The sequence below is a fragment of the Empidonax traillii genome, unplaced genomic scaffold, assembly GCF_003031625.1.
Source record: "Empidonax traillii isolate 1590-97213 ecotype Southwest subspecies unplaced genomic scaffold, ASM303162v1 scaffold163:size1593379, whole genome shotgun sequence".
Lineage (NCBI taxonomy): Eukaryota > Metazoa > Chordata > Aves > Passeriformes > Tyrannidae > Empidonax > Empidonax traillii.
Window position 1 is genome coordinate 682,371 of NW_020955356.1, and position 15,025 is coordinate 697,395.

At 39.7% G+C, this 15,025-nt stretch overlaps 1 protein-coding gene across 3 annotated transcripts in view; it reads left to right on the forward strand.

The window, feature by feature from the left end:
* KPNA1 (karyopherin subunit alpha 1) overlaps positions 1-13,544 on the forward strand; it is a 47,379-nt gene extending 33,835 nt beyond the window's left edge. For all 3 annotated transcript variants that reach the window (XM_027885188.1, XM_027885189.1, XM_027885190.1), the window contains exons 12-14: positions 7,641-7,768; positions 8,460-8,638; positions 10,093-13,544. In XM_027885188.1, coding sequence (XP_027740989.1) covers positions 7,641-7,768; positions 8,460-8,638; positions 10,093-10,280 — 495 coding nt within the window. In that variant the 3' untranslated portion in view covers positions 10,281-13,544. The remainder of the gene's footprint in view (positions 1-7,640; positions 7,769-8,459; positions 8,639-10,092) is intronic.
* The last annotated feature ends 1,481 nt before the right edge of the window (positions 13,545-15,025 follow it).

A 15,025-nucleotide genomic window follows, 5' to 3' on the forward strand; every position in this document is an offset into this window, starting at 1 on the left:
TGTGCAAGATACAAGGTGTGATGAAACCTCCTTTCAGCTCCAGAGCTGACAGGTCTACATTTCTCAAAAAACTCCTCTGGGGTGTTATTTCAGGCAACTCCTACTTAATGTCAAAATCATTGTAAACATTTGAGCTGAAAAACATTATAAAAAAGTAATTTCTGAAGTTGGAAAATGCTGTTTGGTAAAGTGTTTCTTGAAGATGGTCATGTCCTAAAACTGAGAATAAAAGCATAGTCTGATTTTAATAGCTGTGAGGATAAAGGATAATTCCCATCTGGGAACAATATCCAATTTAACTAAGTTCGTGGGTGAACCTATTTCATCTGTAAGTTGGTAGGTTTTTTTTTCTTTCTCTAAATTAATTTCACACTGTGATGAATTAAAACATTATTTCTTAAGGATTGGTCTTCCTTACATAAGAAATTCTAAAACGCTAGATGCAACTCTAAAATAATAATTTATTTTCCTTTCTCTTCAGTAACTCCAGATTGCTCAAAGTTCCTACAGGAGGCTGTAGACTGGAGCCAGATCTATTCCAGTCTCTGTGTTACTGATTGGATCTTGAAAATGCACATAAATCAGACAAGAACGATTTGAGCACATGATAGTTTTTTCTCATGTCTGCCTGCCTGGCATAGTAAACCACATTATTGCAAGTTACCAGCTGATCTAACTAGTGGGTTGTTGCTCCAGATCAGCTGAGATGTTAGAATACTATGGAATCTTTGGGTAGTGCTCAAGCCATAGTGTAGCAGTCCCCTCTTCACACAAAGAAGAGAATAAAATATTTGGTAAATCTAATAGGTATTTTACCTAATCAATATTAACAGACAGAGCTATATTTAGTGTTGCTTAAGATTGCATTGGGTTACATTCTCTCCATCCACCCACTGTAAAGTATAGAAATATAAAGTTAGAGGGAAGGACTTCTATATTCATCTCCACTTCCATACTGCCTACAATGCTGTTTGGTAGCACACTCCAGAGGCTTTCACTGCCATTCCTGAAAAATAAGGCAGCAGCCTTCACTATCCAACACAATCAAGTTAACTCTTTATAGCATTAAGGCAATGTAAACTAACATGCGTGAGATGTGTGAAAGTGCGTGCTGAACTTTCTTTGGTAGCTCTTACTAAAGCACAGAAGGTTTGGGTTTATTTCCCCACCAGAGGTGGATGTGAAAGCCTTTCAGAGTGTGTTATCAACAGTACTTAGGCAACAGAAAAGCGTGGTGGAATACAGCAGTCTTTCCCCTCTTTATTTCTGTGCTTTTAAGTTTGGGGTGGATGTGTATATCCTGATGCAGTCGTGATTGTCACTAAGTATAGTTTTTGTTTGTTAATTTCCTAGTTTGTATACAGCTTTGCTGTACTTCAGTGGATAGCTTCCCCAGTCAGGGAGAAGGGGAACTACATCTTCCTGGGAGTCAGAAGGAGAACTGCACAACTGAAGCTTAATCCTGACTGTCGACCCTTCTGAAGGGTATGAAAGGCTATCACATACCTCAGAAAATGATCTGTGTCTTAACTTCGCAACACGTTGAAAAGCTATGAAAGGCAGTACATCAGACACAATCTTCCATGTCTGACAGTGAAGACATCATAGGAGTTCTCTCCTCTTGACAGGTTAAGAAACTTATCACTTCTTTTCTAATATACTTTAAAATTTCACAAGAACATCTGGAAGTCTGAGTATGGCTAGGCATGGTAGCAACAGAATCTGTGCTGTATTTTTTCTCCTTTAGGGTTTCCTATCCTTGCTGAAGAGTGACATGGGCAAATGCAGCAAAGAATACATTGCCTGGTCAGTTTTAAAAACACTGGAATTAAATACATTTTTACAAAACATGATAAAGACAGAAGCTCAGAATTGTTAGAGGCTCTTCTCCGAAAGGAACGACATGATTCACACAGAGTTGTGGTTTACACAGGCATCCAGTTACCTTAAATATAAAGTGTGTTTGGTTTGCCATAGTTTGCATAGGTGGTCTAAAAATCTTCACATGCTCTCTGTGGTAGTAGGACTTCAAAAGTATCTTAATTAAGAGCAAAATATGGCATTACTAACAAGGTCATATTAGTCTGTGGACTAGTGAAAGTCAAAGATTAATCTCTTTCGGGTTAAACATTGTGTTTAAGTACAAAATCTATTTTCAGACTTCTGCATGTGGTGAATTCCATACCTCACACCACATTGAGGGCAGCAGAGCTAGAATACCTTTTTTCCATTTATTCTGCCTGAAAACCATAGCAGTCAGTAGTGTATGATGCCTTTGGGAATTTGGTTGGTTTGTTTGTTTGTAGTTTTTCTGTTTATTTGTTTTCGGTTTGCTTGTTTTGGTTTTTTTTTAGAACTGACCCTAAAAGCAGGAGAGAGCTCAACAAGGTGCTGTTCATTATAGTGCAGGTTCTTCCTGACAGCAGTAGCAGCCTTGTGTAAACAGGTTAGAAGCTTGCTTTGTACACAGTTTGGAGTACGCAGGCTTAGGTGTCTGTGTCAACAACACATTAGAATTGAGATCTGAAGGGCTTCCTTTCTGTCTCTTGGAAGGCAGTTGGTTTTGTACTCATGCCACCATGTTTTGTAGTTTTGCCTTACAAATATTTACTGTGTTGTTTATAAAGCAGTTGTAAATTGAATCAATAAACAAGGTAACTCGAATAGAAGTAACTGAGCAGCCTCTATGAACTCTAATTTCCAGCCAGGAGGAGCAGTAGGGCTGTATTTGCAGCTGCAGGGAAACTGTCACGGTGTGAAACTTGTGTGCATTCACATTTATGTGATGAATCATATGTAGACATGTGATGTCCACATGTGCACACTAAATGTGTGTGTTTTTGCGTATTGTAAGTGATTTAGTTGTGGGAACCCCAAGAGGGAGAAGCAGATTCCCATGGCACTACCAGCTCAAAATACTAATTTAATATACTGCTGCTTAAGACCTTCCTAACAGTGATTACAGTATATTTAGATTAAACACCCGTGCAGATGTAATAAAACTCTGAAAATGCATTTTTTTTTTTTAATCCAGCTTCACTCTTTAAAAATCAAATACTGTAAAGGAAAAAGCTTGATTAAAATAAGATGGATAGAATGTTTTCAAAAGACAGGCAACCTTCTTGGAGGACTGCAGCACAAGGATACCAACTATTAAAAAAACCCCAAAACAACAAACTCACACCCCAGATAAACATAGAAAAGTTAACACTTTGAAAGTGAGGACCAGATTTGCTGAAGAACTGAGCATTACAAATCAGTTCAAATTAAATTTGAAAAGTCATGTTTCAATTAAAATTGAATTTCAGTTTTCTGAAAGACTCTCAATTACAACTCCAGATGGGGTTCAGTTCCAGCAAAGACCAGTGGATGCAGCTGGGCAAAAACTTCAGTGTTAGTTTAATGTATCAAATGATGGGCATTGGATTACCAATTGTGCAGAAAAGAGATTTTTGTTGTATTTGGTAAATACCACCCCTGTGCCTAGTAGTAGCAGCCTAAAACCTTTTTATTTCCTTCCTGTTTTTAAAGTTCTTGCTGGACTGAAATCCTGGAATTGTGTTTATTTTGTTTAACAGCTATGCTGATCTTTAGAATTTTGTGTGCACTGCATTACTTTAATCTTCATTATACTTCTACACGTCAGGCACACACAGTATAGGAATGCCAGAAAAGTGAAGTAATTTGAATTAAGCCATTCTAAATCCTCAGAAGTTTTAAATACTTCATCTTGTCACAGTCTTAGAATTTTGCTCTGCCTGAGGTTTACTTTTCTGCAAGAAAAAAAGAAAGAAAAAGAAAACCCAAATTCTGTTTCAGTATTCACTGTTTTATCACTTAAAAGAAATTTAACTGAAAGGGAAACGTGACCTGTTTCCACAGTAACTGTTGTTCCCGTATAAAATATCATAGAGATAGGAATCCTTGGGCATTCTAATGTGCTTTCCAGAGTAACTGCTATGGGCAGGGCTACAAGACATAGGGTGTAAGTCTTTGATAATGCTAGCACTTTCTCTGTATTAATGCTTTATTGTTTCCACTCTTGCTGAGCTAAACTGACTTTTGAAATCTAGTAAAGATATTAAGGTTAAAGCAAAGCATTTTCTGACCTATTTAATTTTTTTTTCCCTAAAGTTGAACTCTGAAAGTTTCAACTGTTGAGAGACTGCTATTTGAAAAGCTTTGCTGTATTACAGAGGGACATTTAAGTAACTTTAACTGAGACTCATGCTAGGATGAGGTGGTGACAACACTTACAATGCATGTCAAGCAGTAGGAAACAAAATATAGTTACTGATAATCTGCCTCTCTCGAGCCACTCTCTTTCACTGAAGTGCCTTATGAAAGGCTGTGACTCATCATGGTACTTTAACCTGTTCTGCTTGGGTAAAGATAGTCAACATCATTGTTGAGCAGAAAGTAAACAGGGTGCCCATAGCCTTTTATACCATAGAGCAGGAAATAAAAATAAATGGAAGTAAGAGCATTCACCCAAGAGATGCGAGACCTGGATTCAGTTCTTTCTGAAAACATTCAAGTGCACATTTCTCCACTGTTAAGAAGAGTAATTTTACCCACTGAAGCACTGAAACAGAGTTTAAAATTGATTGAGCCAGAAGAAAAACAAGAACAATTTTTTATGTTTCTCCCACTTAACTGCCCTCCTGCTGCTAGTTCCCTTTATTCTGAATTTGTCTTAGTATTTTACCAGTTTAAGTTGAAACATTTTCAGGTAACTTTTTTTTTTTAGCAGTGAGAAGGTTCAGAGCATGTTACTGCCTGTCAGATAAGATGTGCTGATTTAGTTCCATGCTATCATGTAACATACTCTGGTTTTAGTAGTTATTAAAGAAGTTGATCTTAAGAAGACACTTTCTAAGGAAATAAATCTCCTGTAGAAGTTTTGTTTTGGAGAGAGGATTTAAGAAGTAGTGTTGGGATTTTTTTGACTTATTCTTTGCCACAATAGTAAAAACTTAATGCCCTCAAGTATCCTATCCTAGATCTATATCAAGAACTTTCAGTAGAGAATATCCCTTAGTGCATTGTTCTCTTAAGGGCTTCTTACCTCAACAACACCCTTGTGTAGCACTCTCTGGGCTCACATAAAATGAAATGTAGACTGAAAAGTCCTCTTTTTCCTCCCTGTCTGATGAGGATTGAAATTTACTAGTGAAAAAACACTCTCTGGATCCACAAGCACACAGGCACAGTCACAGATCTCTTGACTGTCACTGTGGGCTCTCTGCTAGTCTACTGTCCATGGCTGGATCGTGAGCTCTCTTCACTCACTGCACTTCGGTTCTACCCATTGTCTTGTTCAGCTTGATTCTAATTAGCAAACAGATGCACATGCTTGTCTCGAACATCTCCGTGCTTGCAGACCCCTGTCCATGCCTGGATCCTGGGCTTCCCACTTGCTCTGCCTAGTCAGTTTGCCAGCAAATTAAACAGAATCGTGACCTTCCACACCCACCACCATGTTTTGGGATAACGTAAATTCCGTCATCACGCAGAGCCAAGCCCATGGGTCCTGTGACCTGCAGTCTCATTCCAGTTAAAGTGCTGAGATCTTCACTGAACTTCAGTCCCCCTGTCGCTGGCATCCAGGCACAACAGGTGCTATGGACTATGATCCTGTCCTAGTGGCTGATGCCAGGGCCTTCACCTGCTCCAGTTGTAGGGGCACCTTCATGCGAGGTCTGACATCAGTTGCTGGCCCCAAATTCATGTTTTCTGGGACCTTAGTCCTTGGCCCTTCCAGCTACTGATGCTGAGATGCCCACCCCCTCCAGTTGCTGGCCTCACAGACACAGGTTTCTCCTGTGGTCTGATCCAGTTCCTGGCCCAAATTCAGTCATGCCAATCTCATTTGCGAGCACGTAATCCTTACAGCGCTCAGCGGGCTAGAGAGGGGGGTTACATGGTAAAACAGTCAAGAAAAGATTTGTTACTGAGTTTTGCAGTTCCACCTGTCCCTGTCATCAGTTACAAAGTCCAGGCTGGCTCTCTGCCTGTAGGATCGTAATGACCCGTTAATTAGTGACTGGAATTTTTCCTTCTTTGTGATTGTCTCTCTTATTCCCGTCTATCACGTGTGTGTCACTGTGTGTTTTATTTATTACTTTCTTGTTAACTTGTATGTCCCTTTGATAAGGCTCTTGATCTTATAACCTTAATGAAGCAGGTGCTCTTGTGTTCAATGGACCCTTACAATGTGTGGCTTTGGTATATTTTTAAAAATTAAGTGGATTTTTTTTGCAGTAAAATATGTCAGGGGGCGAAAAGCAATTTAAAAGAGACTTCTTTCTTTTATCGTTTTAGTTTGTTGTTGTTTTGTTTTTGGCGTGTTTTTTTTTGTTTTTTTTTTTTTTTTTTTTTTTTTTTTTTTTTTTTTTTTTTTTTTTTTTTTTTTTTTTTTTTTTTTTTTTTTTTTTTTTTTTTTTTTTTTTTTTTTTTTTTTTTTTTTTTTTTTTTTTTTTTTTTTTTTTTTTTTTTTTTTTTTTTTTTTTTTTTTTTTTTTTTTTTAATAACTGGCTCCTGTGTGTGACCTACCCCTTCCAGCATTCATGTTCTAAAATTTCAGTTAAGGACGCTTTTTGAAATATTCTCGGCAGTGTACAAGTGTAATACAACATGGCACAAGGGAAGTATAAGTGGTTTTCCTTGGGGACCCCAGATTTCTGTATGAGAGGTGTGGATTTTTTTTTTTTTTTGGCAAAGGAGGCAGTGTTCATGGCACTGTTGATACAACTATAGGTGGTGTGGATTTGCAAAGCAGATTCAGTGTGGATGTCCAGACAAACAAGGATAAAAGAAATATCAAACAGTTGTTTTATTTTCGCCAGGTAGTCATTCACACTGTGAATTGACTACAGCTTTTTGCTGTGTGTAATCTGTTAGTTTTCTTCTACAGAGCTCTGTGAAAAGCATCTTTTTGGCTTTCTTTGAATTTTCCTTTATCAGTTCTGCGATGAGTGACAAATGTAAAGTGGTAGTTTAAAAATGTAATCCTAAGCTCTTGGTTGTTTGAATGATCCTTATGAAAGCGTTTCAGATCCTTGTCCTATCTGTGTAGCAAAACTGGTTTGTGTCTTATTGCAGAAGGCTGTTTTCACAGGAAGTTACTAGAAACTTAGGTAGTTGCTGCCCAAATACTCATTTGACTTATACCACTTTGTTGAGCTAAGCAGTTAACCCTACTGCTGAACCTACTGCTGCTTTGGGTTCTCTTTGCTCTGTTGTGTTGCCCAGTGGAAATGTAGTTTGGCGCATAGGAATATGAAGTTTAAGGGATCTTAATGATGTAATGGTTTACTGACTTAATAGCTGAGTGGTTCACTACCTGGAAAAATAAGGGAAGTACAGCATTGTTTTGCTGTCGGGGTACGATTAACTCCTTAGACATGCCAGTCACTTCAGTCTGAATGTGTTTTGAATTCTTTTGGGATGAACACAAACCATGGCAATAACTAGGATTTTGAATGTAAAGCTGAAAACTGATTTATCGTTTTTGATCCGTTGATAAAGTGACGTTTCATTGTTCAGTGTGCTGTGGTGAGCACAGACATATACTAGCTCAGGACAAGGAAGTTATTTCTAAACTTTATTATAACCTTGACATGTCATTTGTTTTGCAGACAGTCATAGATGCCCATATCTTCCCAGCTCTTATAAATATTTTGCAAACAGCTGAGTTTCGGACAAGGAAAGAAGCTGCTTGGGCAATCACAAATGCAACATCTGGAGGCTCTGCTGAACAGATCAAGTATGAAATTGTTAAAATGTTGCAGTGCAATTGAGTGAATTAGTGTTTGTGCAGGAAAACAAACTGTCAACCTAGAAACTGATTGTACCTTTCTGTATGCTTTCAGTCTTGTATCCAGAGAGACCATGTCCTTGTTGTGAATGAGCCTTTCATTCCTTTAGGGACAAATCACAGAAGTGCTCATTTAAATAATTGAACTGTTTCTCTTACATGAAAAAAACGAAGTGCAACTTTTTAACTTCTGAGTGGTTGCTGTAGAGTGTAACAAAGTGCATTAGCAGTTTGGAGAGGAATAGTTTGGCACCTCAGACAGTGGCATCACATGTATTGCTTTTCCTGTTTAACTTAAACTCGTAGGTTACACTTATATGCAATTTTGTATCAAATAAAATAACTTTATAAACATATTAACTTAACATAAATGCTGTTTATAGAAATATAAAATTATGGTACAAAAAAAAAGTCATTATTTCATAGCAATAAAGGGGGGTTCAGAGAAGGTATTTTAAAGTTATTTTGATTGTTTCAGCCGAATTGACTAGATGTCTGTAATTTTAGTTTTCTTTAGTATCTCCAGTCAATATTTTATCTGATTCCTTTGGTTTCTTAGACCTTCATGCTGAGTACTTAAATGGCTATACCAATTACAATTTTGCAGACAATTTACTGGGTTGCATATGTTGTTTTCCAGGTATTTAGTAGAACTGGGATGCATCAGACCACTCTGCGACCTCCTTACAGTAATGGACTCAAAGATCGTGCAAGTAGCACTGAACGGGCTGGAGAACATCCTGAGGCTTGGAGAGCAGGAATCCAAACGCAGTGGCACTGGCATTAATCCTTACTGCGCTCTTATTGAGGAAGCATATGGTATGAGCAAAACACTTGTGCAAGTCAGGCCATAAAGCCAAGATCATGATCCCATTAGAGTTTCAGTAGATCCAGTTCTATTAATTACCTTATCACTGTTAGCTGAAAATTACCTGTTCTTTGATAAGTCTCCAGTGTACTCCGGTTTTTTACATTATCTTTGACTGCCTGTAGACGGAAAACAGTGTGTGCAGATTTTCATTTATTGATTTCTTTTGTACCTGAGAAAGCCTTCTGGGAGTCATTCAGTCATATTAATATCTTTCCTTCACAGCAGATAAAAGCTCAGGTGCAGTGCTCTGTTGCTCAGGTTTCAAACCTTTCCCCCATCCCTTTCTGCTGCCCTGCAGAATTATGGCAGCAGCTGTAAATTCCTTGTTTGCCTCTGCTCTGCTGAGGTTCTGGCACATACCAGTGTGATTTCATTTCAGTTCTGAGGTACTGCCGCTCTTAAGTTCTTATTAAGAAAAATAAAAATGGGTACCAAGAGCAGTATAGAAGAAGATAGATAGCATCATTGAACGTGGTTTCTTGAACCTTGGTTCCCTTCATGGTTACCTTGACTTCCTGGGAACAGTTCTATCAGAATAGCATTTTTTCTTTCCTGCTTCTAGGTTTTAACTTCCCTTTTCATGTCAGTGTTTCAGGAATGTGTATAGAGTATCAGAGAATTGTGTACTCTAGTCTTCATATGTAGTAAAAGGAGTAGACAAGAAAGCCAGTACAATTCCCAATATTAGAGATCTACTAAAATGGCTAACACTTGGATTTTGTTATACCATCATTCCTTGCTGTATAATTTTCCTTTGTATCTGACTACAAGGCCTGAATTTGCCCATTTGCTTAATGCCTCCCAAAAACTGGTTGCCTGAGTTTAACTGCATTGTATATTCATTGGATACAGATTAGATAACAGAGTCTCCATCCTTGGAAGTTTTGAATACTTGCCTAGACACAGCAGACCTAATCTGGTGTTGGTTAATATTCCTGGGCTGGGTTGCAGGTTGGACTGGATGATTATCAGAAGTCTTTTTCAACTTGCACTTAAGCGATTCTGTAGTCATGGTCCTCACAAGGAAAGCACTGGGAACACACTTCAGGAAATTTGGTCCTAAAAGTCTCTTCAGAAAAAGTCTTTGAGTTTGAGACCTTGTTCTTCTTTACCCATTCAATGTGGATTTAATTTTTGAGTGAGAGGGTATAGGAAGACAGAGAGTATGAAACAGTTAACACAGTTAAATAGATAACACAGTTACAGGGAACTCTGTAGTTCAACCTGTTTTTCCTTGGTTGTGGAGAGTATAAGGTGGGTAAGGGTCTCCATAGAGGGGCCTGTTTTTTCTGAAGGTGGGAGACAGTTGTCTTTGAACGTAAATATTTACAGCGAACTGAAAACTGTCATGGTCACATGCTTTCACTGAGCTATAACTTTTATGTACTTCTTTTCTTTGCAGGCCTGGACAAGATTGAATTTTTGCAGAGCCATGAGAATCAAGAGATATATCAGAAGGCCTTTGATCTGATTGAGCACTACTTTGGAACAGAGGATGAAGACAGCAGCATTGCCCCACAAGTGGATATCAACCAGCAACAGTACATCTTCCAGCAGTGTGAGGCTCCCATGGAAGGCTTCCAGCTTTGAGGTGCCCCTGTGCTGTGTGCTCCTCTACCTAGCCAATCCTGTTGTCGAGCCACAAGCCACCTGTGGAGTGATTCTCTCAATGTTTTCCATAACCCTGTTTGCGCTCATTCGCTTGCCTTGTGCACATGCTCTTACATACGTCTGGAAAACTTTTGGCTCTCCATGGCAGGATGCCCCCTCCTTGGCAAGGGGTCGCCAGAATCACCCTTCTCCTCTAGATTCTGAATCTCTCCACTGTCATCTTCGTGGAATTGAGGCACCTTTCTATACTTTGAGATATTCCCTGTTCTATTACGGGAAAATAGTCCCTCATCCACTAGCCCCCACACTCCTGGCATCCAAGAGAAGGCTGGCTGCTTTTCTCTTGTATTTGCTGCAGTGTGTGCCTGCAGTCCAGGGAGAAGTTCAGCCTTTCTGAGAACGTAGCTGAATTCATCCTTCATGTTCTCCCCTGGATGCCCCTTTGGATGGCAGCGAGAGATGAGTTAAACCTTCACATGCAATGTATCTACTTTGCTGTACGTGCCAGCTGGGCTTATTGGCATGAGGAACATGTTACAAATAATGGAGTAAGTTCTCTATCCCGTGCAACAACAGGCTGCAATGGACATGTTTTATGGTTCTTAAAAATACTGAACACATCTGGCCCCATCCCGTCTCAACACTGAGCTCCCAAGTTGGATTGCAGACCACTGTGGAGATTTGTATACCTTCCCAGTTTTTCCTCTCCATCCACAAAAAAAGAACCTGTGAATAGGTCACTCTTAACACCTCCCCAGAAGCAACTTCCCAAAACAGCTTCTAGAATGGAGAAATTGCCCTCACTTCTGCTTGCCAGCACAGTATGATCCAGCTGGGCCTTTCTTAAAAATCAAGTCCTTTCTGACTTCATGCTCCAGAGTCCAGTCCTTGTTATTATAGTTATGGCTGAAAAATTCCTGTCTGCCTCTTCACATTTTTACACAGTGTGACTTGAACAGGTTTGTCTTCTGAAAAATTACCTTCCGAACACAGAAATCTTAATTTGTAAAACTTAGCACAAGGAGCATTAGATCTCCTTTTCATTTTCACAAGACAAGAGCTTCCTCTCCAGCCCACCTGATGGAATAGAGTCCTCCTGGTCAAGCCCCTTATTTAACAACTAAAATGACACTACATTCAAAGGATAGTACTATTACACCTGGATCCACCTGGCCCTCTCATTTCATTTTTCCCTTTTGCTGTTGATGAGACTTCAGGTGAATTAGCATGGAACGCATGGTTCCTACAGGTGACATCTGCAAGGCATCGCCGACTGCATGACAGCTGCCACTCGCAGCTGTGGACTGCCCTTCTGCTAGCAGCATGTTCTTGGCTCCGCAACCTGCTTGGATCACAGACCTCTGATGCAAAGGCCAGCCACTCCTCACTGAGTTCAGCTGACACTGACACCAAACTCTTCACACAGCTGGGGAGATGCCACGTGATTGAAAGTGGCCGTTCCATTTCGGTAAATGCAATGGATTCCCTGGGCCGTCCGCTCCCCCCTGCATCAGGCTATGTTCTTTCAAGCCATTTTGGATGCTTGGAACACACAATTGTCCAGTGTAAACATTTCAGAATCGCCACTGCCACCTGCAGCGTCATGGACCTGTGGTAAATGTTAGTGGCAGAACTGTCTGCAAGATCCTCATGACTCCTCAGTGATAATCCACTGCAAAAGCAAAACCAGCCCATTGGATACAGTTATAAAAATACGTAAATCACTTGTCATACTGCTGAAAGAAGCTAGGCAAAGGTCTGAACATCAGCTCTGTGTGACCATTATTTAAATAAAGTCTTCGGTTCTGTCTCTGCTTCAGGATGGAGACTCTGACCTGTGTGGCCACTGCAGAAGCCACCTGCTGCCTCCCTAGCTAAACCAGTTGGCCTCCACTTTCCCTCTCCCAGTTATTTTCTCTAGTGCTGCTTTGTGCTGAAGGAACATTTAGTTTACTGCACTTGATCTGTAAATGGACTTCAATTCTTTGTAATTTTAGGGGGTTAAATTTGGTGGTTAATTTAAAAAAGCAAAAAAAACCCTCAATGTTGCCTTTACATCACATATAAATAACTGTGTTTCTCTTTTCTTGAAGGGTGATAGAAGCACTGATTAGTAGCAAAATCTTGTTTTAGCTTTTGGATTTTTTTGTGCTGGATTTTTTTACGTGTAAATTTCCAATAACATGTCATTTCTATAAGATTTGTTTAAAACCATGTACCTCTTATTGGATGGTATAAAAATGCTACATATTTTGTAAACAAATCTGAGCAAAGTGTGTGTGCATATATTCTGTATATTCATATATGTATATTCTGTGTATATATACACTAGCGTGTATATATACATATATACACACACACACACATATATATATACACACATGCATAAAGTGTGTGTATATATATACATACCTATATATCTATATATATATAAGTGTTTTCTCTTCCAGGCTAGTGAAAACAATGTGGTGCATTGGCGTTTCCCTCCCCTGCCCCCCCACAACGTAATGACAATTGCCTCTAAATGAGTGAATTAAAAAAGAGTCCATTTAAGCTGAGTGGTGTGCCTTCCTGTGTAAGGAGCCTGGCCAGTATTTGTTACTTTTGCCGTGGATATGTGAATTCAGAGCAGATAAGTATAAATCTTTAAACTTGGTATGTTTGTTTGAAGTGACAGGCCTGGTTGACGCAGGTAATATTGTTGTCATAAATACTTAGACTGTGTAAGGCATTTGACTGGTACTGCATAATATTTTGACTGAAAACCACAACAATACAAAAATCAACATGGCACACATTAAATGGATTAAAATGTGGCTAACTCATAGGTCTCAATGTAATTTTAAATGGTGCTTAATTGAGTGTATTTCCATCAGGATCTTCCAGCAACTGTTCTTGGCGTTGCTTTACTTAGCCTTTTTAATAGGCTGAAAAGAAACTAAATCTACTTGTAACAAAGGTTGCAAATTAAATGGGTACGGAAGGGAGATCAGACTTGTGAATTATGAAAGAAAAAACTGATACAGATTAGAAATACTTGGCAAGCCAAGGGCAAGTAAAGTATTTGCATTTTAGTGGAGCCAAATGTGTAGCATAACATTGCCCACTTAATAAATAACGTTCAGGCCACAGGTGAAGGGCTCTTTTGGAGGAAAAGTGTGTCTGAAAAGATGAGGATCATTATATTTTACTGCTTGAACACTACTTCCCAACACGATTCTGTGTAGCTATGCCCCCTGCTAGGAACGCTGAAAGCAGTATTCTTTGCTCTCCTGAAGGATATGCTCAGACAGGGACCATCTCAGAGAACACCTCTAGCTGCCACTTTTGTGGAGGTCACACTGTGTTTCGAATGATCTATTGTTTTGTGGCTAAATAGGAGGCAGCTGGTCTTTTGTAGAGGATAGGTGAGGGTGCTGTTGGGAGTTCTGGGTTTCTTCTCTTAGCTCTGCCAAGCAGCCTGGAGTGCCAGAAAAGCGATTGCATGTTTTGTTCCAAATTGAAACATATGCATTTATTTCTACTTGTGGGGATCCAATCTAAGCACTTTCTCAAAGTCCCACAGACTGCTAAGGTGAAAAGATTCATGAAAATCTCTCCAGTTCTTTTTGCAACATCAGTAATGAGGTGAAAACACTGCATTCAGGTTTTAACAATGTCTATTTTAAAATGAGGGTTAGAGAAAGGAAGATGCAAGACTGCCTGGAATTGCTGTCTAGCAGTTCTGACCACAGATCAGTAATGCCATTTAAGCTGCGTATTTGTTGGGCCAGCGAACAGGAGCTGTTATTCTTTCTGTTGGTAAATTTCCCAGTGGAACATGGCAGGCAGGGTTACTCTCTTGGATTCAGAAGGATACAAGAGATGATGGGGCAGGCTATTGAAAGCTCAGTAATTAAACCAGGACCATTGCTGAGGCTCATGGGAAGACGCCACATAATTATTTGGGGCAACTGCTGCCTACGGACTTCAGCCTGTTCCTAAATTCCTGTGTTGGTTCCTTGCTGCAAACCAAATACTGGTGGTTGAAGTCCCTTCCTCTAACGTTAAGAGAACGGAGGAAGACAATGACCCCCAAAGACCCGTGTGTTCTTGAACCTGCATTTTTTTTCCTGTTAGCACCAAGAGTGTTGAAGAACTAGATTGCACATGGTCCTACACGTGACAGTACTCTTGCTGCTACACTTCTGTTCTTCTCTGAGGATTTCCAGAACAGCTATCTTATCTCTCTGCCAGCTTAAAGTAATTCCCCACATCTTCCAGTATGATTTATTTGCTTCTGGAAATTGGCACAACACACCATCGGCACTCTCCAATGCCAGTTTTAGACAGGAAGGTCTTTCTTCAGTTGCCTGAGTCGTAGCAGAAAATAAACAGGACCTGTTTGTGTACTGCTGTGGCCATGTCCATAAGGTTCCTGCATGCTCTTCTGAGGCAGTGTTGTGTTGAAGTTGCCAGATTGATCGTTGCATTAGGAGGTTTCAGTTGCCTCTGGAACAGGTACAGCAATATGGCATATGGTATAGGACTGATAAATGTGACTGTTTTGAGTAAATGTGAATGGTGTAACAGACCAAGCCAAAGGGAAGAAAGAAAATTAAATACCGTTTAAGGGCTTACTATGTTACTCTCCGTCACATGCACTGTTAAAAGGCTGCAGGCTAAAGCTATGAGCTGTCAGGTGATCCGAGGTGTATTCAGTTCTCCAGTCAGCTGGACAGGCT